Here is a 27,447-nt window from a genome sequence, read left to right on the forward strand (position 1 = left end):
AAGAGAAACACAGATTCTTCAGGCAAAAGTGCAGCATTTTCTACCTAAATTGGACATATTAATGCATTTTATACAGAAGGCCATCTCTAATTCAGATTGCCAGAGGAAAACATTCAATGAGCTGTTGATTGTGCCGGTTTCAAGGATGGGGTGGCAGGGGAGGTATGAGACTGCAAAGAAGGATAAAATTGTTTCTCTACTACCCCCTGTATGAATTTTATATGAATTTAACATGTTTTTCTAAAATGAGATGCAATCAAGTTCTTAATGCAATGTGATATTGTCATGTGCCAGAATGTTTACTGTGCAACAGGATGACCTTGCATTGGGATCTGCATCATTATCAAGATAGGGCCAAAATAAGTGGTTGTGAGTGTTAAACTGAAAGGTTTGGAGATAGCTCTCCTTGCCCAGCTCCTTCAGAATCAGGTAAGATGCTTATCAGGTAGCTTTAGCTGCTGGTACAGGAGAGTTTCCTAAGTGAATTTCACCAGACTTCTCATGTTGGGATTATGCTATCCAAATATCATGCTAGTATGACATACTGTTGGATATTGGTGCCAAGTCCTTAAGTGATTTTGTGGTGTTAATTATGATTAGTTACCAAACAAATGTTTTTCTTGTAGTGAAAGGTGACAAGAAAAGTATTTTAGTCTTTTATAATAACAAAATATTTGATTATTAACGTGCAAAAAAAGAGGAAAAAAAATGGTGGCAACATGGGGAGACTTTGCTGAAATGCTTTTTAGGGAAAAAAGACTTCAGAATGGCTCAGTAGAATTGTTTTGAGTATCAACATATTTTCATGGGGTTTGTTTAAAGTATCCTTGGAGAGGAGTAAGGCAGCATTAGTAACAATAGGTCAAGGTAAGTGTATTATTGTTTGTTACATAACAAACAAATTGTCAGCTGTGTGTGACAAACCATGCAGGGGCTAAGACTGGTGCTGAGATAAAGGAGGGTTTGATTTGTAGAATGGTCTGGCAGCTGGGCATGACTTTATTGCCTTCTTAATAAGTCCAGTCAAACTTGGTGCTTTGAATGCATTTACAAGTGATTTTAAACTTCTGTGCATAGCAGTCAAGTAATTGGCTTTAATTTTTTTCTTCCAGTATAACAAAAAAAATCTAATTTCACAGTCTGGTCACTTGGTTGATTTTGTTGCCTTCCTGCATTTCTCTTACTTGGTGTCTGTGAAACTTCTGGCTGTTGCCTCTGGTCTCTCTTTCTGCAGGAATTAGCTTGTTATTCTGCAAAGTCATAATGTGGCTGTGACCTATGGTCTTAAGTTTATACCTAGTCATTCTGTATATAAATAAATCCCTGATTAGTTGCTGGCTACTTATCGTTCTGTCTTCAACCTCAGATCCCACACTACACAATCAGAATGCTTGGAGCATCAGTCTTCTCTGAATAATACCTGTGTCCCTGCTGCAGCTCTGACACCTAAATTTCTCAGACTGTCCAGGCCTGAAACAAAGAATTTATTGAAATTTTTGTGGATGGCCTGAAAGCTCAGCCTGGTGAACTTAAACAGGGTGGCAAAAGCAATGTAAAATGTGCATTGCCGTGTTGCTGAATTCCCTTGAGCAACATCAGATTTTTCAATGGGACAGTTGGTTTTTGAAATCCAGGGTTATGGGTTAAAATTTCTTGTTTAATTTAAGGGATACAAATATTCTTCAACGGTTGTATGGAGATTTTCTGCCTTTACAAAAGAGGTGTGAGACAGAAGGGATTTTTGGGAGGCAGTGTAAGGGTACTGGGCTTTTTTCCAAGCCATAGCCAGGACGCTGAGCTTGTGGAATCAGTGTAGTTGACACTGCTGCATCCTTAGACCAAGCTAAAGGGCCTTGATCTTGCTCACAACCCCCGTTTCTGACCTGGTACAATATTAAAAAGGAAAATACTTTGTTCTTTTCTCCATTCTTTCCTGATAGAAGCCCCGTTCACCATAGTTTGTGAATGGAAGGGAATGAACATCATGATAGAAAACTACATGTTGTTGATAGTTGTAGCTCAATATCCTGTGCACAGAATTTTTTTTTTTCCTTTTTTATCCATTCTGAAGTGTGATACTGGCTTTGATATGCCAAGCAAAATACTTGGTGATCTGGCCTGCATTTTTTTGTTTGTCTACTTTTCCTTTATATCATGAACTTTTCTTTCTCTAGAAAGTGCTGTTACTTTGTCATGTGTCAGTCATTTCTCTGTCAGAATGCAATTGCTGTGGCAAGAGGATAAAAAGAGAAATCAGATCTACTTAAGGAGTTATTGTTCAAAATGCTTCTAAAAATGTAAATTTCTGTTTATGTGGCTTGAGTAAAAAGGGGAAATCCCATGGCACTACTTAACAGCTTGGCCTTTTTGGTTACAAGTCCCTCTTGTAAAACCATTTATGGCTTTATTTTTCTATGTAGAATTGTAGGAAAAAACTCTGTACAAAGGTAGCATAGTAATAAATGGGGAGACAGTAGAATCCAGCCATGCTATTTTTAGGTGAATGTGTTCTTAACTTGCTGATTTAAGTGTTCTGGACAGTGAGTGAGGAGACATTGTAGAAGAAATGTGCGCTCACATAGCAGAATCTTGTCTGGAAACAGAATGAATAGCAGACTTGGTTATCAGGAGGGCAGTTCAGAGTTGTATCTGGAGTATTTGTAGGTAAAGAGGATGCCCTGGTGATTAAAGCGCAGTGTTTGCAATGCAGACTCTTACTCGAGAGCTGTCAGCTCTGGGTTTCTTCTTAGTTGAGAAACTGAAATATGTGCAGTCTGTTCTGTATGGGCTTTGGGAAGAAGTGTAAAAAATATTTTCTGTTCCATGATGGCAGTGGGGGAAGAAATGCCAGTTGTCCTCAATCAAGTTGCTTCCAGTATTTTTTCAAGCTTTTCTTGAGCAGTGACCTCTCCATCTGAGCAAGTGGTGTACTTTTGGAAACCTTCAGAAAGGAGAGTTGTCTCATTGTAAGTTTCTGATAATTCCCTAGTCCCATATTTGTTGACACTTAGATAGTTGAAGATGACCCAGGGCAACTCTTACTAATTCACACTCTGACCTCCTGGTCATGTGTGCCTTTTTCCTTGGCTTAAGCTGTAAGTGAGGCTGTGCCTTAAATTTCAGTTCTGTTACTGACTTGGTAGGTTCACCTTCCTCCTGCACAGTTAACTTTGACTCTTCTGGCATAGAGCTGCACCATAAGCCAAATACAAGAGTCAATCCAAGCTTTTAAAGAATGAAGTCTTCAGGGTAGATCAGTTTCTGTCCCAGAAATGATGTGACAGAGGTATTTAAAGCCCCAAATTACCTGTAGCATGAAACCATTGCATTAGTTGCATATGAATTGATATTGAATGCATGTGTATAGGTTGCAGTTGGATGTTTACATGTTCCATTGTTTCAGGCAGTGTAAAGTGACAGCTGAGAGGAAACAAAGGAAAGATGCAAAACTTGATTGTGACCAGTTGATCTATTCATATCTTCACTGAAACTTGACAGTGTGTTAAATGGAAGATGGATAAATACCAGTTGTCCAACATGGCAGCTGCTGATCACCTGTGTAGTATTTTCCTATGCTTTGTTCAGGATGAGAAGTTTTAGTATGTAGAATCTACATAGTATGTGTAATTTGTTTGGGATCATGTATGCTGGCTTCCCCAGTGATTGAAATAATAATTAAGGAATAAAAAAGCAGCACACACCTCCCCCCCCAATAGCATTGAGGTTAAAACAAAGTAATACCTTTGAGTCCCTTGACTAAATTTAAGTGTATTGCAAGAGAGGAGGAATGCAGCTTTGCCACAGGGAACATTATACTTACACCTCCTGTGCCGAAAACTTGTCCTTACATACCCTCTTTCTTTGGTCAGGCTTTAGCTTTAGGTTGAGTTCCCCATCAAACCACAGTAAGGGTATTGTATAATTTTGCACACTTAAATTAGACATAGTGCATAATTCTAAATAGAACTACACATCACGCATGATAATCACAGTGTTCTTGGAAGTTAAACTGAATTCAAGATGCCCTAGCTAGAAATGCTGATCGTTTTATTTATTAGCACATAGGAACCCCAATATTAGAGCAGGAGCTCCCTTAGCATTAGGCCCACGTAGAACTGTGGCATTATAAGCTAATTAAAATTCTACATAGTTCTGTTTATGAAAACAAATTATAATGTGTTTTTGTGCTTACTGTCAGTTCTCAGCAACAGGTGCTTTCTTAACAAGAAGCTGTCTATTTTGGGAACTCGTGTTAAAGCGGCTTTTATCTCTTCTGAGTTTGATATGCTTAAAATAAGTGAAACTTATGCTGTATTGAGAGAAGATTACTTATTCAGTGAAGCTCAAAAGAAGCGATTACTGAATCTATATCTATTCTTTCAGTAATTATGAGGGTAATCTTGTAAGTGTTTGAATCCTTCTTACAGATTATTTCTCATCAGTGTGTAAAGTCAAACCTGTTTTAAAATACAGCACCAAAGATAGTTTATGGAGTTGCTTTCCTGCATCCCTTTTGGTCTGGTATGCTAAAGGAATTTAGAGAATTCTAGAAAATTTTTGAGATTCTAATTTTATACAACCTCTGATTTCTGAAATGGCCAGCTTCAACATCTGATACCGGAGAAAGCAGCATGCAACCCTGCCTGGTCTGTTTCAGAGTAGCTTTCTTACCTTTTGCAGAACATTTTAAAAGAAGGCATTTCTGTGATCTGACAGATTTCAAGTAAACCTTAAATTTATGGGGCTGTGTAGAAATATGAAGGGCAACTCAAGGATTCCTGCAGCACCTGAATGTCAGAGTACAGATATGAGATGGCACAAACTCCAGATGAAAGAAAAGGGCTCCTCAAGCAATATCTGTGACTTGTACAGCTCGACACCAGTTCAGCCACACATGATGGAAACTGTGCAAGCTGACATAGCCAACTGCTGATGAGCAATTACTGACATGGTTTGATTTTTCTAATGGGTGTAACATTTGAATTTTTCTCTTGAGCAGTGATGCCAGAGCAAGCGCATCTAAAATGGTGTTCTTTTAAAAGTAGCTGCATGTTCTGTCACAAATGTAACTTCATGTAAGGTTTCTGCATCAGTCTTGTCTCAGAGACAGCCATCTTCCAAAAATGGGCCTGCTCAGCCTGTCTGCCTTAAATCTTGGGTGAGCTGGGGAGGCTAAACTGAGTAACTACAGCTTCGTATTTGTGGGGGAGGACACTCTTCTCTGGGTTGTGTATGGACATACGGTGCTTCGGGTAGGACAGCATGACCAGTGGGGTGGCTGCCAAGTGTCCTCTCTGTGTTCCTCAAATATGCCTCTGGAACTTCTCTCGCCATGCCTTCCCCAGGGATGCTGGATCAAAACCAGCTTCCTCAAACACATGAGATACTCTTTTCTTGTATGCACTTTTCTTTGTCTGTAACTCACTTAGAAGTTGTCTTTGCTATGTACTGAAAAACTATAGTTACTGTGTTACTCTCAGTGCTTTTAATGTTTAACTAGTTACCTTTATTGAAGGTCCCTGTCAAGGCTTGCTGTAAACAAGCATGTCTAGCTCCCAGGGTTATCTGTTGTTTTTTCTCTTGAACCCAAGAAGTGAGTTTTGTTGTGTGTGTGGGTTTTGTTTTGTTATTTTCACTTGCATTCAGGTTGACCTCTCCAAAAAGGCAGCTTTGTCAGCTTAGATTTTTCTGATAGTCATCACTGGACAGACAGAAACTTAGAATATGCTGGTGGTGCCTCTTTCTGAAAGCATTTCTCTGTTGCTCTGGACTGGAGTTTGCTGGATGAACTGGGTTTGACTACAAATATATTGTGCTTTTGGGGAATAAGAGGCTTTTAAGTTTCCCAAGTCTGAGGAAAAAATGATGTTTCTTTTAATCACAAGAAGTTTGGATGCAAGGGTCTAATTCTAGTGGTGCTGCAGTGTTAGTCTAGAACAACTCGGAAGTCCCAGTGTACAGGCTTAAATGTACAAAGTGTACAAATCCTTGGCATCTTGTGTTCTGTTTTTCTGCTTTGGACTCAAATTGAAATGCATGACAAATAGGAGTGTTGGAGGCTTTATACAGAGGGCTGCACTTTTAGGTGTCTTAGCAGTTAGCAGATGCTCCATAAAGTAGTGGTCCTTCCTGCAAAAAACCCAGTGTCACACCAGTAGCTCTGTGTGGCAGCTTTCTGCAGTTCCAATGCAAACAAATCCTTTTGTCTGTACTCTGCCTCTTCGAAATCCAAAATAAATAAAATATGATTCTTCCTACTAGGTAGTAAAATGTACCTCTCATATTGCTTGTTAATTATTGGGGTTTTTTAGAATTAATCTTCAGTAGAGTCATGGAATTGGCCCTTTATTTGGTGTGTTGACAATACTAGAAAGTTTGGAAATTAAATATGAAAACTTTGCTCATACTTGTTTTTGTTCGCAGGTCACTGCAAGCAATTAGATGCTTTTGCATGAGGTGAATGAGAGAGTCTGAGGTACCACTTTTACAGAAGTTAATCTTTGCGTCTGGTAATCTGTGCTTTGCAAAGGTTAAGCGTGGTCACAAGTAGTAATTACAGTTTCAAAGTAACATCTATTAATAGTGTATGTAGACGAGCATGGAAAGCTGAGTCCTTATTATCAGTGATCTCCTTGATAACAGTATACAATCTGTGCATCTTTGTTCTTGCTTAGCAAGAGTGGAGAGGTTGTAGTGAAATGTTCTCTTGTTCCTCGTGTAACCTTGAGTACAAGAGTCAGCTGTACTTAGCAGCATACACACTTTAACACTGGAGGCTTTGTCTGTACCAGGTGTTCCTGGGTTTATGATATTCTGGCTCAGATTAGTTATAAAAGTTGGTAATGTTCTGTCCCTTCCTAAAATCTGAACTCTTTTCTGTCCATCTGACACTTCTGAGTTTGCACTTTTTCTTGTGTGTGTTTCTTTCCCACTAGTGTGATTCTTTCAGTCTTTCTGACATCTTAAATCTGAGATACAGCTTTCTTGAGTCCAAATTTTATTTATATTTTAGTTTTTATATGGAAGGATTTAAACTTGCTGACTACTAAAAATTGTAAGTGAAGAAAAGGCTTCTTTAACTCTTTCATCTTTTTGTAAAGTTTCTGCTATGAGTGTATAGTATAAGTACTTGATTTTAGCCTAAATTATGTCTGTGCATGAAACAAAAATAAAAAGCTGTTCAACAGGAATAGACAGGAACATAGTAGATATTAAATGACTTGTCAAGTCAGTTAAAAGAACATCTTATGTAAGTCTTTGGTCACTAGTGTGAGTATTTTGTTTTTGTTATTAAGTCATATAAATTCTCCTTCAAATTGCAATTTAAAACTTTAGTTTGTTTGAGTGGGAAGACAACTGGAGGCTCAGTGGAATGAGTGGAAGGTTTTAAAATGTATGGATTCTCTTGGTGCCGAGGAAGTTGGAACTCCTGTGTTTTGAAAAATGCAGCAGCTGTGTGTTCTGCTGCTACAGGAACAAAGAGGTCGCTGCCCTTACAGATCTGCTTGCATAGCTGGTCCTTAACCATATTCACTTTTTTTAACTCAAAGCATTCTGATGAAACTGGGTCAGAGTGTAACTACACATGTAGCTGTGCTGGCAAATGTGAACCAGCTGCAGTGCTTTAGCAGGGGTGAGCTGTAAGATGAAATGACATGTCTGACTGCAACCAGCAAGCTGGGCTGAGCTGTAATGACTGAGGCCCCTATTCAAATCTGCCAGTTCTTCTTGGCTTCATAGCAAGTTGCTGGGACATAATGCCTTAAAGCAGCTACAAATGACTGCTCAGTGAATGTAAATTGGAGCATTTTGGGAGACAGCAATGGAGTAAAAAAAACCAGGACTGTTCTGTAGCTTGCTAGGAATCTGTGAGTCTAGTGCTTTACACCCTCAGTAGTGTCCTACTTGCAGCAGGACACCTGAGCAGCGAATTCCAACATCAACCGGTATCCTCCAGCACAGCCAGTGCCTTGGGAGCTTCTGCAGCAAAATTCAACAGAACTTTGCTCTTGGGCTTTTATTTGCCCTTCATTTCAATAAGCCTGTAGAGAAATGCATTTCCTATTTATTGCATTTTGTACCAGCATGCCTTTTCATATGGTGGTACAGGTGGTATTGGGTATCTGTGCCAGTACATGCTACAAAGGGAAATGTATTTTTGTGTGCCCAATTTTGTGTTTTACTTGTGCCTGGAATGAAGCTCTGTATGTTTAAGCAGCACATATTACCACTTCTGCAGTTTCTTCCTTGCTTCATTAGCACAAAGAGAAAATGACCGTTAGTGTTGGTGCTACTTCACTCAGCACTGAACTGCTTCATTTTATAGGTGATTATGACAGAGGAGGGAATATCTTAATCACTTGTTAAAATTTGATTTATCATTGGAGGTGAATGTTAGGTAAAACTGTCAGTGTGCTGATTTTGACAGTGAGGAGTAGCTCACACTCAGTGTTCTGCTTTCTCCTTGAGCAGCAGCTTCGAAGCTGGCACCAGAATGATTCAAACTGTCTCTGCTGTGCTGCTGAGGCACAATGCTGTTTGGGTGGTCTCAGCGTTAGCTTTTAGGAGGGATCCTTCCCATACCAGTCACAGATTTTAGGAGTGTTTGCAGAACACAAGACTGTACTGCAGGATGTGAGGAACTGCTTGTTTTCTTTACCAGAAATTGAAGTATGAGGATAGCTGGCATTCAAGAGACCTTTTTCTTTGGAGAAGACAGATGAAGAGAAAGCTGGCTTCTGTGCCAGATTTTTTTTTTTTTCCTTGTCTAGAATGGGGCGGGGGGGGGGTGAAAGAGATTATTCTTAAACCTTGTGTGTTTAATCCTGCTAAATGCTGCTCTCTCTGATCTTACTGATTAACATTTGAAGCGTATAAAGCTAGGGTATCAGTTATTTGAAACTAGTGGCATATAAACATTTTAATTAAAAGGAAAAGAAGAAAGGGGGTGGGGAGGAAGACCAGTATCACAGCGCCTCCTCTGTGAGGAAGAGGTATCAACAAGTGTTTTGTTACTTGCTTTACAGACTGTTGGAAATGTCTCTTTCTCTAGAGAACTTGATGTCCAGAAGATTTGCTCTGCTTTAGTGTTTCTACAGGTTCAGCTCTGTACATTTTATAGGTGTGTCCTTTGGTATATCTTTTGCTTAGTATGGAGAGGAATTTACTCTGAGGATGTGCTGTGGTGAGCGAGGAAAGGTAGGACCTGCAGCAGCAGCAATAAGAGGGCATTATTAAATGAATGAAGTTGTGTATTACAGGAGTAACAGGAACAGGTAGACTGTAAGCACCTTATCTGTAGGAAAAGGAGGACTTAGCCTGCAGAGCTGTGTGCTGCCATGCTTCTAGTGGCAATAAATATCTTTAAGAAAGCAGTGAGAGATAATTTCAGCTGAAGTTTAGCAATTTTTCACTAATACAGAAAAAGGGTGTTTATTCCATAATCTTCAATGAAGTAGATATTCTGGGGTTGCACTGAGAGGAGTTGTTGAAGGCTCTTGCACTTCCCTCTAGTCTGTTCCTTCTCATTACTGCTTGTACAACTGGTTATACAACTACATTGTAAAGTAAAGCAGGGAATGTACTTAAAATATTGTAAAGAGCTCTGTTATTCTGGTTTATTTTTCTTCAAGATAAATCAATTCTGCTTTCCTAATAACCTTCAGAATTCATAGCATTATCCTGTGAATACTATCCAGGTACAGCTCTGGGGGAACAGGCAGAGCCCAGAGGCATTTCCAGGAGCTTGACAGGCTCCACACCTGTTTTGTGACACCTCAAACCAAGGGTGACATGTAGTCAGGTTGATCCCAAGACCTTGTCACTTCAGCTATGAAGCTGCTTCAAGTGTCATACAGAAGCCAAGCTAGGGCAGACCCTTTTTGAAATTATGGATAGTGTATGTACTCGGGATTTATTTTACAGTAGGCTTGATGCTCAGCAAGGGCTTGCTGCCCCTAAAAAGGGCTGTCCTATTTTTAGCCATGTCACTTCCTGTGCAGTGTATGTAATTTCTCTGGAGTTGATCTTCTATCAGATCAGCAAGCTCTCCAGTGCACCAGAACAAATATTTGTGTTGTTTCCGTGGGATGACTGAGCTAATGTGGCTGCAGGCAGGGACAGGGGGAAGCAGTGGCCAGAGCTGTGGGAGCAGGCTCACCCTCTGGCAGTGCTGTTTCAGCAGTGACTGCCCACCTCTCCTGCTTTATGGGATGTTTGGGCTCAGTGATGGTGTGGGTCTTCCTGCCTGAGGCCTTTTGGACATTTTTGAAACAAAAATCTGAAGCTGAGCCAAGAACTGGGCTGATAGGAGGTCCTTCCCTCCCCCAAAAACATCTGTTCCATGGTCTCTGGCTGCTGGTGTTTGCTGTGATGGGGCAGAGTCCGGCTGCTGTACTGGCAGCTGTTTGCTGGGGCCCGGGGCGAGGAGGAGCTGTCGCTGTGGCAGGGCTGTGTCACCCGGCCCCTGCCCTCCCAAAGGACTGCGTGTACAGGAGAGACGTGGCTCCAGTGCAGTGGCAGCAACTGCCAGTACTTGGGCCTCTTCTCTTCTGTTTTCAGTGCCCGGTTTTGGCTTTGTGGTTCTCTTAATTCTTTAAGCCTGCTTTGCTCCTGAAACAGGCAATTCCACACGTCTGCAGCTAGACCCTCTCTCCTGCCCGAACAGCACATGCGTGACAAATGAGCTCAGAAACCAAACTGTGTTGAAACTAATTGGCAGAAGGTGGAGTGGTTGATTTTTTAAGTTTGATAATTTCCTTGTTTCATTTTGGTGCATGTGAGCACTGAAAGGGAAGGCTAAGCATGGGAGAGCTTATTATACTGGTTTGGCATTCTGTGGTTAAGGGTTCAAATAGGTGAGTTCAGCCATCCCAAGAGCTTACAGGCTGCTAAAACAAGTGTTGTCCCTCCTGGTCACATGTCCTCCTTCACATCAATTCCAGAGGCTCTCCTGTGCTGGACTTCCTACATGTTGTGTTTTTGCATTTGAACTGATTGAGCTCACTGAACTGTCAGAAAACTTTGTGTTGGTGATGGTCCTTTCTTTTCCTGGTGGGTTTTTTTGGTAGCTCACAGCAGTAATTGTGTGGGTGAGGGGGATTGTACCCAATTCTCTCCTTCCTACCCAACAAGCTGGTGTCTTTGTGCAAGTTCTCCTTTGACTTCATAACATTGCATCAGGTTGATCCTATCTCTTATTCCTTGTGTTTTTCAAATATTAGCAACCAATGAAAGATCTCCTGCTTCCTGTGGCCCTTATTAAAACTCTTCAGAAGAATCCCTGGCACTTCCCCTTGGAGACTGAAGTGTTCTGGAGCCTCATGCCAGTGGCTTGTGCTTTGACTGGTGACAGGATCCACTGGTTAATGAACTTGGGAACTGGCTTAGCTGGAACTCGGGCCAGATTTTCTTGTTTTTCTTCTGGGCATCTTTGGGCACCTTTCACAGTTTGTTTATTGAATTTGAGCAGAACTTTTTTTTTTTTTTTTCCCATCCATGTTAGAGATTGTTATTCTGTGTTCGTGTTAGCACCTGGTCCCTTCAGCAGCGTTGTGTTGGGGAATATATTAGCAGTGACTGCTGCAGTTACTGAGTTCCTGTGTGCTGCTTGAAGCTAATATTGAACAGAAAGAAAGAAAATCATGGTACAATATGAAGTTAGTGTAGGGTTCTTTAATATGCTACTGCCTAAAGTTAAAAGGATTAATACTTGTATTGTGACACTGAATCGCTATTAGCTCTTGAAATATTCAGTCAAAAGTGGTTTTAATTAGTCTTTCAATCTTAAACATTCTATGCCAAAATTGACTTGCGTAAGGTTTCAGCTTTAAATTGGTTCTGGTTACCAAAGCACAGCAAACCCATATTCATTTGCACTCCCCTGAAATGGCTTCTCTGAAATGTTGGGCCCAGCAGAAGAATTAAATTCCACATGCACTACTTGCAGTTTCATTCTGAAAGACTGTCTGGAGAAAAGCAGGAATGAAAGTGCTCTTTCAGCTACAAGTACAGTACTTCAGCAAAAATCAAATTTAGCTGTTGTGTGAGGTCAATGGGGGCTTTGTATGTCGAAAGCAAGTGCTTCTCTGTTGGGGTGGGGGAGTGTAGTCAACAGCTGAAATAAGCTTAATTGCAGGTTGAAGCTGAAAAAGATACAATCAGATTTTGGTTGTCTTCCTGCCTGTACATCTTCCTTGTCTTATATCTTGACTCCTTCCTTGTCCATAGAGTGCCTTATTGCTGTGAGCAGAAGACTTGACTTGTTTCTGTGTTGCCGTTGGCTTTGCAATCCAGAGGTTTGCTCTTGGTATCAGTTTCATATGTTTTGGGGAAATAAAAACAAAATGGAGTGGATGTGGGTGTGAGAGGAGATGGGGAGATTTCTCTGGAAACAAAATAATGGGAAAGTTGTTTGTGTTTGGCTTCAAATACATCTTATGTAAAAGAAAATATTTTTTACTGTGGTACTTCTTACTGTGGTTTAATCTAGTTTTATAACATGGCAATTGGTGAAGTATTCAAGTATCTTGAAACCCCTTTCCTTCTGGATTTTTTTTTTTGTTTGAAATGTATACTGATGTTACTTGCAAGATTGGTTTTATTTTTTCAGTAATATTGCTTATCTTTGGCTTAACTTGCAAGAATTAAAATCACCTATGATATAGCTAGTTTCTTAATGAGAAGCTCTTTTCTCTTTCAAAATTGGTAAAAAAAAGTGCAGTTGTATATTTATGGAGGGGGGGAAAAATGGAAAATGATCTCATGAAATGACATGTCAAAAATTACTTGCAATTGGACCACTTGATAATAGCTAGGAGCCTGAGAACACTGATGGAAATTGTCATTTGTTGTAACTTTCTTGTAATATCTTGCAAATATCTGTAAACTTGGTTAATGCAAGCTGGGGGGGGAAAAATAAATGATACAGTTTTTATGAAAACCAAATTTAAGGATGTTAAATAATGTAGCAAATCATATGAGTTAAGAAATATATATCTATTCTCATTTTTATTATGTTTTCACACAGAATTTATAAATAAGAGTTTATGTGTATGTGGTCTAATATTTTTGACTGTAAGGGTGATTTTCTCTTAGTGTGTGAAAAATCATAATATGGGGTTTGTGGTAAGCAGTTGTCATCTTTCACTAATGACGCAGTGACTAAATAATGACACGTGAATTCATGTGACTGTTGTTAATTATAATTACTATGCAGCAAGCAAGCCTGTGTTACCATGCTTGTCTCTGATTTTACAGTTCTCTTCCACAGTGTCAGGTGTTCAGGTTTCAGCATAAGTGTCCCCATCCTCTGCTCCCCTTACCTGACTGCCAGAAGCACCAATATTTGCTAAAGTTTCTTTTCTTTGTGGGGTATACATTGAAAATAAATGGATGGGGCTGGGAAGGTGGGTCATGCAAAGCCTACATAGGACTGTGTTTGTGTTATTGGGCAGACTTTATAGACTTCTTGGGAAAGGGCACCGAGTTACCCACAAGGCATTTTTTCTGGATGGTCTTTTTGCTGAGCTATAGGAAATTCCAGATTTTCGAATGTCAGCTGTAAAAGAAGGATTTTCTCAGGCCTCTAAATACTGGGTTGTGTGTATCAATTTCAGGTTTATAGAAGAAGGGAGAATGGCTCAAGAAACTAACCGTAGCCAAGTGCCTATGCTTTGTTCCACTGGCTGCGGATTTTATGGGAATCCTCGCACAAATGGCATGTGTTCAGTGTGCTACAAAGAGCACCTTCAAAGGCAGAACAGTAATGGTAGAATTAGCCCTCCTGGTAAGTAACCCCAACACACGTGTGTGTGAACAGCTCAACCTGACACAGTGGGCAGCAGCTTCCTGGCCATGTCCAGATACTGATTGTTGGAGCATTAGTGCAAACCATTTCATTCCAGCATCTCACCTTATGGAATGATCTTGGATGGAATGCTCATAATGTAATTGTGTAGCCACTAATCTGCTCAGATGTAGACTCTCACTAATACCTTTTGTATTCGTTCGAGTGTTTTTGATTTGAAATTACAAAAATGCAGAAAAACACTACACCAACGTATTTGCTGAAATTATTGACAGAGACAGGATAGAGCTTGGGAAATGTTTATGAAAATCATTTTAAGTACAGGTATTTCATCTCTGCAGCCTCATGCTGAAGGATTAACCTGTAACCATTTGATATTGATGCCTTTTCCTTTTGAAGGCCTTCAGGGGCTTTTGTGGACATCTTTCCATAACTACCCCTGAAGGCCTTCACATAAAGATCTGTGCTTATATTACCTCCTTACTAAAACAATTTCATTTCCAGATTGGGAAAAGGCAACAATAGCTTCCTCTTGACTTCACATACTTTCTGTTCTTTTTGCCCCAGTGCCCTGTGTACTGTTGCCTTTCCTTCAGCCTGACCTTTTAAGTTGAAGCAATAGCTTCTACTGAAATCTGGGGATCTGGGTTCTATCCCTTCAAAATGCATCTGGAGTTGGCATTAGGATGTTATACTGGTGTTCCCATCTTGGTTTTTTAAACAAAACACCAGCTTCTCATGTCAAAGTACTGCAGTTTATCCTCAGAAAGCTGTTTGTAGATGCTTTATTTAGCAAAAAATGGTATCTGTTTTAAAACTCCAGCCTCAAAATTTTCTGCAGTATAAATTCTAGGGGCCTGGGGCTGGAACATCAAAATATGACCAAACATAATTACTTTGTTGTAAAATTACGTTTCATTGTGGTGTAGGCAGAGATTAAATTACTTTCCTGACTGTTTTAGGGGTTGAAGAGTAAATGTGTGCTGTGTAACTTTTGTAATCCCAGGAAGTAGCATAACACATTTTCCCTGGGTGTGTTTTGCAGCGGCCTCTGTCAGTAGTATCACCGAGTCCTTACCGGTCCAGTGCACAGAGGGCAGTGCCCAGGAACCTCAGTCCACTTTAGATTCTACATCGACTCCATCTATGCAGCCAAGGTAAGGTGCTTCGGTCTGCTCTGTCTTTACAGAAAAATCTCTGTCAAAATGATTAAATGAAGTGTGCTGATCCTGCATAATTAAATGTTGGAACCAGGATTAGGAAGAGGTGTAAGATTTCAGTGCTAACTTTAAAGCATGGGATCTCAGGGTGAATGCTAGCAGATCTCTGTGATTTATCTGGCATTCAAATGGAAATTTGTCTTTAGAATTTAGCCTCAAGTACAAGGTTCTGTTCTGCAGAAATTTGTCTGGCTGCTCTTACGCTTCCACAACTTGCAGTTGTACGTTTACCAAAGGAGAACTCTTTTCATCCTAGAAACTTGAGGATTTTGTAAAATGTCAGGGAGCTGTTTACTAGAGCTCTCATAAATGAATGTATGATAATGTGTTAACAAGCCAGTTGCTTTACAAGGAGTGGAGAGTACTAGAACAGGGTAAAGATGCGAGTCTTGGTACAAGTTGTGCTACTGAACTGATCTCTTATTAAACAAGTAATTTCCATCTGGATTATTCAAGGATACATAATGTCCTCTTGTAAATCACTCAGACTTACTAAGTGTTCTCCATTTGTAAAAGCTAAATATTTGTTTATATTTAGTGGCATCGTTTCAGTTTAGAAACCAACAGCAACTTAAGTGCTTCTGAAATTTGAGTGAAAAGTGTTAGTGTGTTATATACTATTGAAGCTAAACTTGCAGTAATACTCATTTCAACTTTCCTTTAAAAAAATGAATGTAGTAGAACACAGGCTGAGGGCAATTTCATCAGTTACTGCTGACTGATTCTGCTCAGACTGTTTTCTGCTCCCTAGCTTTTTATAGGAGGTGTTATCTCATGCTTGGATCCTGCATATGAACTGAGAGCTAGGTGCCATGCTTGATGCTATATTTAGTCTTTCCCTTCTGAGGTTTCTAGTTGGGGTAGAAAATACATATCTTTTACCCTGAAACAACTCTTCTGGTGTGTGTAGAAAAAAAAAAAAAGTACATTCAGGTCAGTGCACAGATGTGAACCAATTACAGTTACTTGCCTTTGTTCTCTCACAACTTCACTACAATCATGAAAGAATAGAAGTACCTCACTGATCACTGGCTTGATCACTGGCTGCAGGAGAAATTAGTGGATGGTTTCTCTTGAACTTGTGCTTCAGAAAAATCAGTGTCACTTGCTTGTTTTTTTTTTTTCAACTTCAATCTCTGGAAATACCTCAGACTTACGACACTCTGAGGACAGAGAAAATTAATTGACAATGCCCTTTTGTAGGTGGCCAGACGGGCAGTTCAAGACCTACATGCAGTTCTTGACAATTAGAATTGCAACTCTGGTGCTCTGGTTATTTCATGGAGTGCTGGTTCATGGGCTGCTGGATAATCTGGTTTTTACCTTCAGAGTGAATCCCTCAGTGGAAAGGAAGAAAAAAAATGCAAATGAAATAGTGCTGCCTCTTGCTTGGGACTTGAACTCTGTCCTGTTCCATAGGAGAGCTGCTGGATGAGCAGCTGGGCTGGGAGTGATGGCTAGTGTTGAGTCGCTCTCTCTCAACTGCTCAGGGTGTTCAATGGTGAATGTTCAGCCATTCTGTGGTTTAGCAGGATGGCTAAAGATTGGGAAGTTTGGCCTGCACCACTTTACTCTGTGAAAATGCAAGGGGTTCTCTGTGCAGCTGCTGCAGCTTTATTACTGGAAACATTGACATGCTGCAATTTTCTCGTTCATATCACCAGAACACTGAAACTATCTCCTCTACAGTTATCTTGCTGACTTAAGTTATGAAGATCCTTGCATATTGAATGTTGCATTATTGCTTCTGTGTGGAATGATGCTATGCCAAACCACCCAAAATATTTTTTCCTTTTTTATAGTGGAACTGTTTTGTTGCATTCAGTATGAATTAAAAAAAATTCATTTACCTTTTGTGTCAGTTCAGATTGTGACAGTTTTAAGTGGTTACAGAAACAACTTCAGAGTGAAAAGTTCTGGGATACCTTTTCATCAAGAGGTGCCCTAATGTATCTCTTACAGGAAAAGAATGTGGAAATGCATTGTAAAAATCATAACTTTCTTCTTTTGCCCTTCAGCCCTGTGTCAAGTCAGTCACTTTTAACAGAATCCGTAGCATCATCCCAACCGGATAGTACGGCTGTGGACAAAACAGTACCTGAGACAGAAGGGTTGCAAGGTTGGTGCCTAGTTTTCAGTGCCAGAACTTATGAATAATATTTTTTAAATTTTGACTGTTTTTAATACACTGCTGTTCAAGACTTGGCTGATTCTCAGACCCAAATATTCTGTGAAATCAGAAGGCAAAATAAGGATAAAGTTTATTTTCTTAAACGGCAAGTTAAATTGAAACCTTGCATTTAATTGGTGATGTCAGTGTCTACCATAAGCAAGTGTGTTAATTGGTGTTGTAAATACACATCATAAATCAGCATCCTGTTATGTCTCTGCCATGGCTATTACATCTAAGTAGAGGTCTGAGTATGTGTTACTTCTCAGGGTAACCATTTACAGCACATATCAGAAGTTTTTGAGCATATTTGTGATAGAGGGTGTTTGACATAGCCATTGGAAGAACAGGGTCAGTATCTTCTATAAACCAGTAACACCTATAAAAGAGCCTTTCACCTATGAGCTGTAGTGGTGTAAGATTTTGAACTACTGAAATTCACTTTATCAAGTATAAAATTACCAAACCATAGGCTATGTCTGCTTGAAGGACAATGGCTGAGTGGGTTAACTATATTGACCTAAGATCCTTCTTGCCAGTACAAGGTAAAGTTTCTTTTCACTTTTTTTCTTGTTTTCTATGTGCAGACTTTCAGAGCTTAAGACAAAAAAAAACTAAATAGTATTTCTTAGGAAAGGCAAAAATGTCAGAGTATACAAAATGTGCTCACACTGCTAATTTTATGGGCATTAAAAAAGGTATTTAAAGGAAAGTCAGTAAGTATTCTGCATTTTGCAGTATGTTTTTCAAGGATCAACATATATCAGGTGTTTAGATTACTCAGCTGTGTCCTCTGTCCTTTTCTTTGTACCCTCATTTCTAAACTAAGAACATCACCAGCATGTAGTTACAGTTCTAAATTACCATCCCTATTTATAACTCTCTGGCAGGGTCAGCTGTATTTCCTTAAGAGTTCCTTCTGTGTTGTCCCTTAACTGAAAATCATAGGAAATGTAGTGTTTCCAGTTAAAAAGCATTTTGATTTGAAAATGTAGGTTTGGAAGGAAAGCATCTTAGAATGGATGCTGAGAGGGATTTAATTGAATTGCTGTCACAGTTGTGCATCCTGAAGTTCTTTTTTTTTTCTTGAAGTTGAATTTTAGGTTGCTGAAAAGCATGTATAATGTATACAAACATGTGAATCCAGGTGGGTTAGCATTGCCTAAGTTTCTAACATTTAGAAAAAGATAAGGTCACAGCAATGTGCTGGTTGGTCCCAGAGTGAAGTGTGTCTAATAGTACTTCTGTTGATGCAGGGGAACAGGAGAAATAATGTCAGTATTTATTTTGATAAAATCTTGCCTTGTGGGAATGTCTGTTCTGCGGTGAATTGTTCTGTGCTGTTGGTGTAAGTTAATGTATTGTGTTCAGCTAAGGTCCCCTTAACTTGCCATTTAACAAAAATTACCAGGCTACAACAACATTGAATGAAAGACTGGGTGAATAATTAAACTTGCTTGGATTACTATTATTACTTTTCTAAAGCAGACAGATAAATGAGACTTGAGCTGTGTGCAATGCAGTCCTTGCTGTTTGCAGTCAAGGTAAAACTACAAAGGGATAAAATTCCCAAAGAGCAGTTCAGATTTTTCTTTGTTGGATTTAGGCATTGAAGAAGAAATAGAGGAAGACTCTGGAATATGTTCATAAGTGTAGACTTGGAGCTAGTGTTTGTATGATGATGCTTATGGAAGAGTGCAAAAGCCCAGATATGCTAAGAGAGGGACTAATAGAATTTTTTTTTTTTAACTTTAATGTTCTTAAATACCATGAACATTTCATTAAAGATGACCTAAAATGAAACTCGTTAAGTACAGTCCAGTTTTTCTAGCAGCTTTCTTCTATTCTAAGCATCTCTCAAAATCATTTTAATTACCTCCTGGGCTATTGTACCTTTTGCTCAGCATGATGGCCCTGTTAGAATTAGCCAATCAGCGTTCCTGATTTGTCAGCCAGAGGATTAACAGGGCTGCCTCCAGGCAAGCCTGCAAGTAGGTAAAGAGGTGCTTCACTTCCCTGGGGTAAACGAATTAAAACCATCCAGGTTAGGATTCATGCTTCTGGTTCAGGGAGGATTTTAAAGGTATAGAAAGCTCGTCATGAAAGGCAGGAGGACTTCACCAAAAACATTATGGAGCTCCTACAAGTGAAGAACATGGGGCTAAAAGTATAAATCCAAGTAATGGATGGACTCTCAGCCTCTCTGAGGCTGAAAACTTCTGAGAATGAAAACAGCCTCTGTGATTTTCAAGCTTGTTGTGATTTGGAGAAGAGTATGTACTATTAGCATTGCAAAATGCCTGACACATGCTCATGTCATGTGCTGTGGTTGTTATTTGAAAAACCAAAGTACAAAGTTAGATTGGATTAACCGTCTAAAAGATACATGGCTGTTCTGAATGAAGTCACCTGATTTTGCGCATATCTGGAGTTTAGTAAGGTAAAACAGTTAAGTTCAAATGGAGTTTAAAAAATCTGGTGTTAAAATAATTAGGTTGCTTCAGAATTTTGTGTGGAGGTAACTGGGACCTAAGGTGAATGCAGTTGAACTAATGGCTTCAACTTTAGTGGGTCTTACCAGGGTTGGCTCCGTAGACAATACTGGAAAGGAACTGATGGGTACTTCTCACTTTTGTCATAGTACCAGGGACTCAGAGGTAGAGTATGATTATGATACAAGTGTATAAAATGATACAGGATACCATGATATAGTGAGTGAATGCTCTAGGGAGAGAGGAAACACTCAACAGAGAGATTTGAAACTACATTCTGTGGGTTAGTGTGCTCTTACTTAATTTGCCACTTCCTAACATTGAAACAGTGTGTTTTAGGCTGATTATGTCAGTTTAAAATGTTAACAATTAGTGATATTCTCCTCTGGATTAACTTTACATTTCACTCCTCTGGAGGTGCAGGGGTTATTCTTCCTAAGCCTGGTGAAATGTCCTTAAGAAGTAAATGTAGCTGTTCATGCTCTTCTGTAGGAATGAGAAACCTTTTATGTTTAAAATCTTTGCCCAGTGATGTAGGGGTGATGAATGTAAAACATCCAGAGAGAGCAGGTGAGGCATTGGGTGTCTTGCTGCACACACAGAGCTGCGTTGTGTCTGCAGGGGTGCAGAGGCTGAAGTGCATTTTGTCATGTGGATGCTGTTCTTGTGGTCAGTCAGAACACACTGAAGTTCAGGAAGGGGTTGGCACAAGCAAAGCAAAAGGAAAAGCTTGTGTTGTGCCTTTAGGAGGAAATCCAGGCATTGCTTGTTTTGATCAGCTAGGAATATGTTCTGTAAATCAGGGAATTTCTAGTGGCCAGCCCAACTTGTCAACTCCAGAAATTTTATATATATATGCCTTTGTTCATACCTTACTCCTTTTTGATTAGTTGGCAGCTTGTACTGGTGCTGCCAGGGCTTCTGTTCTTCTGCTGCAGGCAGGGCTGGGGGAAGGGAGGACTTGGTTCAAGGAAAGCAGGCAGCAGCATCCTGGAATCCGGATGAAGTCCAGCAGTTGGGAGTGGCTGCAACATATTTCCTTCAAGCTCCAAGCTGGGCAATATTGCATCTTACCTGGCTTTGTTCTGCTGTGGTCATCACAGGTGTCTTATAGACTGAAAATTGGCACTTGGTCATCTAAAGTGTTTGGGGTATTTGTGATTATCATAGAGGACTCTGGTTCAAATCTCTGGCTTCTATTCAAAAGCAAAATGAGACCTGAAATTTATGGTTACTACAGTAGATACAAAGTGACTTCTGGTGCAGTAGAAGAATCTTCCCACTTGGTTCTACACTGAGCAGCAGCTCTTAAATATTTTTAAACCTTTTTAATGTGAGAGCCATACACACAAAGAAAATGTAAGTAGGGATGTGTGAGAGCCTTGTCATGCAGGGAAGAGTGACAGTTTTTCCTAAATTTAGCTAATAGTTACAGAGGCTCTTAGTGAAACTTACATTGAGGTAACTGGATTTTGCTACAGCAGGAAATGCAAGCTGGAGAATGTTAGCTCATGGCATGAATATGTCTTAATGAATTAATGAACAGTGCAATATCTGTTTTGTGTAAAACTACAAAAGTTCATTTGAGTAAATCTTACACCTTCTGGTTCTTATCTCACCTCTTTTAGTCCTTGCTGATTTTGGTTCTTACCTTGCAATCCTTTTGATATTATGCCCACTCAGAAATGTGTCTTTTAGCAGCCATTTAAAGCCATTGAACCTTTTTTTTTTTTCCTTGCAAACTAGGAATTGTTATAAATTTCAGAATTTATTAAGAGAAGCTCTGCTTGTAATGTCGAGGTTGACTTAGAAGGATTTAATAGACCATGTACCTTTGCTAGATTAACCTGTGGAATATATTGTCCCCTCAGGCAAAGTCTTTGCTGGTGATCAGGTATCGTGCTGTCCATTGATGTTGCTTAGTACAATGTTTTGATACATAGCAGAAGTGATGAGTGCCCTTTCCTTTGAAAAAAAAAAGATCAGAATAGCAGCACATGAAAAACCCCACTGGGTTTGTCATGCAGAAGAGCTGTCAGCTGGTGAAGAGCTAGCACAGATCTGCATCTGACAGTCTCTGACAAACAAAAGTCCAGCTGCACAGAGATGCCTGCAGCTTTTTCCCTGACAAATGCCTGAGCTTGCTGTTGTATTCCCTTCCTTACAGCACTGGTTCTAGCTCTACTTCCATCCACACTCCTCCCAGCTGGAGCTTGCTTTTGTTCTTCGCTGCAAATACTCCCAACTTCTGTGTATCTTACTGGAGACTTGTCCTGCTGTGGTCTAGCTATGTCTGGTAGGCAGAGGCTGGCTCTTAGCCCTTCTTGAAATGAAATTGGGGTATTTTTTTTGGTTTCTATTTCTGTTTTGTAATGTAAGGAATGTGCAAATACTTGAGGAAAACCAGCCAACTTCTATTTTTACTTGACTCAGGCAAATACTACTATTGCTTGTTCATACTCTCCCACACAACCTGTAACCTGTTTCTTTTAGATGTGAGAGAGCACTAAAGTAGGTTGAAAGATGCCTTAGGAGAAATGTCTTTAAAATTAGGTTTTTACCTGCTTCCTTCTGAGCTCCAGGACAGTATAGTTCTACCCTGTAAGCCTGGGCCTCTTGAGCTGGTGTTTCTCACCCCAGATAGTGTGACTATGTAGGCTTTTTCCAGGTGTACAAGAGCAGCAGCATCACCACAGTGGTAGAGATTGTACTGAAACGCTGTGTTTTGTGTGGCCTCCATGCTGCAGTCTTCAGCAAAAATAATGTTGATTCAGGATTTGGAAGAGGGTGTTTTTCTCATCTGATTCTGTTACATGGAGTCCTTCTTGCAAGCAGATTTTGGGAACTGGGCGAGTAATACTGTAGGGAAACACTTGGCTGTTGGATTTTCTTCCCAGATCTGACAGTGCTGAATCTTGCTGTTAAACCTACTGCTTATTGTTTCAGTTGCTTTTGTGGTATTTTCAAGCATTTGGTGAGTTCTTTTCTTAAATTATATCAAAGGTCTAGAAGGTGGGAGTTCCAGTTGCTGCGGAGAGACCAATGCACTTCAGACATGGAAGCTGCAGCAAAATGGCCCAATGTACAGCATGGGCTTTAGATTATTGTAGGACTTAAAAGGGGACAGACAGACTTTTATTCTCCACTGTTGTTACTAACTTTTTTAATGTCAGCTTCAGTGTCAGAGAATGCAGAGCCTACACCTGAAGAACAGGACAAGTCGCTTGACAAACCAAAACAGAAAAAGAATCGTTGTTTCATGTGCAGGAAGAAGGTTGGACTGACTGGTAAGAAATACTGATTTCAGTTTCCTTAGGCTTGTTTAGGCTTTGGCCCTTTGTAATGTTATCTTAAAGGGGAAATGGGGCATAGTCATTTGATACTGATTTGAAATAACAGTCAAAGGTGCTTTCAGCTGACTCTTACTAGATTAGTCATTCATGTATCATTTTGTTTTCCAGCCTCCTGTTGTTAAGTGAAGTTTATAATTCCAAATACTTCCTTTTGGAAGTCTGCTTAGCTAAGGAATTGGATGATAGTTTGCTGCCATTCACTAGTCAGCTTTTCAGTGGTCCAGTGAAAGGGCCTGAGTTCTGGAGGGTGAAGATTCATAAACATAGCAAAAGGAGGAGTTGTCTAGGAATGTTCTGTGATAGTGTCATGCAAAAAGGAGGAATGGTCAAGTCACATCTTGCTGTAATCACTTAAAAATGTATTACTTGTGATTCTTATGCTTTCTGCAGCAGAGGCTCTTTGGCTGATTGGTTGACACTGGTGACTGAGATTTATTGCTAGTGAGTGAACACATTCAGGATTTAAAGCAAACCAGTGTAATTAAGAATGTTGAAATGTCTGAGCTGCTGTTTCTGTCCACAGGGTTTGAATGTCGGTGTGGGAACGTTTACTGTGGAATGCACCGTTACTCAGATGTACACAGTTGCTCTTACAATTATAAAGCTGATGCTGCTGAGAAAATCAGAAAAGAGAATCCTGTAGTTGTTGGGGAAAAGATCCAGAAGATCTGAACTGCTGCTTCTGCTGGAATATAAAAATCTTCTGACCATCTGCAGATTAAATTGACTTGAGCTTTTTTCCTTAGTCATCAGGAACGTAGAGCAGTGTATCTTGCCTAGACCTTTTAATCATGCATGTCATCAGATGAATAGATTTTTTGTTTTTGTTTTTTTTTGTTTTGAAAATGACTCTGAACATTATTTTCATTGCAGTTTTCTGTGGCTGAAGACTTAAGTAAACTTTACAAGTATTATCCTTTAAGATCATTTTAATTTTAGTTGAGTGCAGAGGGCTTTTATAACAAACATGGAGATAATATTGGAGGGCTGTGCTTTTCCAGGATAAAACATGCATGCGTTAACTTTGCAGTTTATTTTCTTGTTGTATATAGCTTTTCTCTGCAGCACAATTTCCTTTTTTTTTTTATTGATAATGCCTTGTATGGCACAACTAGTTATCAGTAACTGAATGTATTTTAATCATTATGGCTGCTTCTGGTTTTTTTTCCCATTAACGAGAGGTTATACATGTTCGCATATTAGCTTGTTTGCACCCTCTACCTATTTATGTATGAATCATTTGTAATGAGTGTGTGTGCTGCGATTGTGTGGGGATTTTGTTGTTTGTTTGTTTTTTTTTTTTAATTGGGGTTTGTTTTTGTGTGTGTGGGGGGAAGGCTGTATGCACTTCATTGACTGCAGTTTTCATTGGAATTACATCCCATCAGTTTGTCTGTACACAAATATGAAGAATGATCTGAAGTACCTGTGCTGTATTTATGTTTATCCACGTCTTAACTTTGATTAAATAAAATTTTAAAAAATCCGAGCCCCTGTGGCTGTCCCTGGCATATGTGAGTTGGATTTCTCTTGCTTCATTTTAGTGGGGACCTTTTATTGGTGGTTCTTTTACTTAGAGTGTGTTTATTCATGGCTACCACATGTATCCCAATGCCAGCTAAAATCTGATGGGTTTTTTTTCTTTTCACCTGTAACTACCAGAGACACTGCAGTTTCCTGACCTTGTGTTGATTCTGCCCAGGGAGCTCTCCATGCTTCCTGTGCAGCACGTCTGTCACGTGCAGGAGTTTGGGGCGTTTGTGACATTGTGACAATGCACATCAGTTGGGCCAGACCTAAAGGTAAAACTGATCTGAGTAGGCTATGGAGTTATGTGTGTGATTCTAGGAAATGGTGCTGTGGGGTTTGGGATCCACTGTCTGAAAAATGGCACTGTTGGAGGAATGGTTCTTTTCTTGTCTTGTGAGGGTGCTCAGTAAGTTTCTTTCTTCAAGGCTGCCTGTCCTGAGATCAAAGTCTGTGCCTCAACCTGGGTCATCTCCAGCTTAAAGGTGGTTTATGTAGTGCCATGGAAATTTCAGCCAGTACTGCTTGTTACCAAACCTCACAGTACAGTAATAAAATAACACCAGCTCCTCTCCAGATGGTCCTGATCTGCAGATGAAATCTCACTGGGTGATTTGCTGCTGTTTTGGAGTATTTGTGAAACAAATGTGATTGTGCAGCTTTATTTAAAGCATTAAATTTTTAATCAAAGTTGGCTTCATCCTTTAAAATTCAGAATGCTCTTTAAAAGCTATGGCTGGCAATTAGTAGATAAAGCACTACATTTATGATATAAACTGTGCAGCAGAAGGAGCTTTCTCTGATAGTTACAGAAAGTAATCTGCAAGACCAAATTATAAATGAAGTAGCTTGTGCTTGCAGAAATAGCCTAACCAAAATCTACGAAGCATGTGGAGTTTATAGTAAAGGAAGGAAGAAATAAATAACTTACTGGCAAGTTTCAGTAATGGTCTGCCTTATGCCAGGTCAGAGATCCTGTATTTCCTCGAAGCATTTGCTAAACTTCCTCTTACACAGCACAGAGCATGGAAGAATAGCGGTGTCCCCTTTGGTGTGTGTTTGTTTGCTTTCCTCTTTGCTGCTACTTCCTTATTCTCTAATCCTTTCCAGTCACTTTGATTCCTCCCTCTTCCCTATTTCTGGTCTCTCCCTAAGCATGTCCTTTTCTCTCCACGTGCCCTCCTGACCAAACTGCCTTTGACCTGACAGTGATGCTTCTGGGCCAGGCAGAGAGAACACACCATCGATTTCACAAGGCGTGGGAAAGCCTGTTATATTTGTGTTTTCTGGTGCCTGAAAGAAGAAAAGAAAGGTACAAGAAAAGTATTTACATATTTCCTTTACCACCACCAGTTATGAAGCAGCTGTTCCTCTGGCTCTTGATTACACAGTAGGGTCCTCACCTGGCAGTGCCCATGGTGAGGCAGAACCACAGTGGGGAGTTCTGCTTCCCCATCCTTCTCCAAGCCATCTAATAAACCTCCTTTGGCCTGGCTTGTGCAGGGGGCTCAGAGTTAATATTGAAGGAGCTTATGGTCGTCTTGTTTAAGCTTACATTTTGACTGGATGTTCACCTTTCAGTGACACCTGAGAATTGTGTGTTAGGATTGCTTTGGCAGTGGCCCTGCAATATCCTGTTGGTTGATCTGCACTTCACTCTGTATTTTGTGTCATCAGCTTGAGGTTAGTGGTTAACATTTTAATTAACACCAGCACATTCACTGCACTACAAAATTCTTGAGTAAATCTGTCTGCTCACGTTGGCCACTGTATTGGAACAGGTTTTGTACATGCTTCTGTTTCAGTTTTGGAATAAACAGGTTCTATATCCCAGATCCTGTAGGTTACCCACAAAACATCTTCACTGTGTTTAAAGCATTTCCAACAGTCAGGGGAAATTTTACAGGAAATCTTTTGCAAGCTAGGCATTGTGATGTTTCAGGAAGACCCCTTTTCAAACAGTGGCTTGTGTCTGAACAAGTGAGCAGCTGTCACAGATGATGCTGTTATATCATCTTGCACTGAATTTCTGGCTGTACCATTTGCTGAATCTCTTCTAATGATTTCTGTCAAAAAAAAGGTTGAGCAGCAAACCAATTCTTTGGCCTGGCAATCATAAGCATTTTGCTGTTTTTATTGGAAAATAAAATTTGCTATTTAGTTCTAATTTCAAGGATGTTCTCTCATTGGTTTCTATGTTTGACAATGAGTGAATTTTCTCCTGCAGGTGGGAGAAAGCTGGGACTGGGAGCAGAAAGCACCAGCCTCCCTCTTCTTTCTGGTTGGGTGCACATACGTGTCTGGTTTTAAGATGGTGGAACTACCTGGAGAATATGGAAGAACTTGACAAGGTGCAGCAGTGTTGCAAAACTAAAAACCACAAAAAGGTGCAGTTTGAAGTGTGAATTGTGCCACTTCCCAAGGACTGCTGAGCTTGTGGTGGGAGAATCGGTGTGGACATAGTCATTTCACCGGGGCCCGGCACATAATGACCCTTTCAAAGGTAAAAGAGGGCAGTTACCTCTGGCCTTAGGGCTGCTGGATCCTTCACCCCCAACGAGTTACCTGTTGCAGGAAGGCCTCAGTTTCATGTGAGGGTTTGTAAAATCATGCAACTTTTAAGGTTGGAAAAGACCTCCAAGCCCAGCTGCTCACCCAGCACTGCCAAGTCTACCACTAAATTAAGTGCCACATCTACACATCTTCTAAATACCTCCAGGAGAGGTAGCTGTGAGCAGGAAGAGCCCATTTCAGCAGGGTCACTGCCTGGCTGGGAACAATTAACAGCTGCTGACTCAGGCAAACCTCTGGCACTGATTAACCACTGCCAGGGACCAGGCAGAGGGGTGGGATGGTGACAGAGCAGCCATTGGTTTGT

At 40.1% G+C, this 27,447-nt stretch overlaps 1 protein-coding gene across 5 annotated transcripts in view; it reads left to right on the top strand.

Moving 5' to 3' along the window:
• Positions 1 to 24,531, top strand: part of ZFAND6 (zinc finger AN1-type containing 6) — a 35,947-nt gene extending 11,416 nt beyond the window's left edge. For all 5 annotated transcript variants that reach the window (XM_014251164.2, XM_005521563.3, XM_088063006.1 and 2 more), the window contains 5 exons: positions 13,617 to 13,786; positions 14,853 to 14,964; positions 17,046 to 17,146; positions 22,863 to 22,976; positions 23,566 to 24,531. In XM_014251164.2, coding sequence (XP_014106639.1) covers positions 13,636 to 13,786; positions 14,853 to 14,964; positions 17,046 to 17,146; positions 22,863 to 22,976; positions 23,566 to 23,714 — 627 coding nt within the window. In that variant the 5' untranslated portion in view covers positions 13,617 to 13,635 and the 3' untranslated portion in view covers positions 23,715 to 24,531. The remainder of the gene's footprint in view (positions 1 to 13,616; positions 13,787 to 14,852; positions 14,965 to 17,045; positions 17,147 to 22,862; positions 22,977 to 23,565) is intronic.
• Positions 24,532 to 27,447: the final 2,916 nt, after the last annotated feature.

Source organism: Pseudopodoces humilis, chromosome 16, assembly GCF_049639895.1.
Source record: "Pseudopodoces humilis isolate 2021_Gansu_Grassland_sample_001 chromosome 16, ASM4963989v1, whole genome shotgun sequence".
Lineage (NCBI taxonomy): Eukaryota > Metazoa > Chordata > Aves > Passeriformes > Paridae > Pseudopodoces > Pseudopodoces humilis.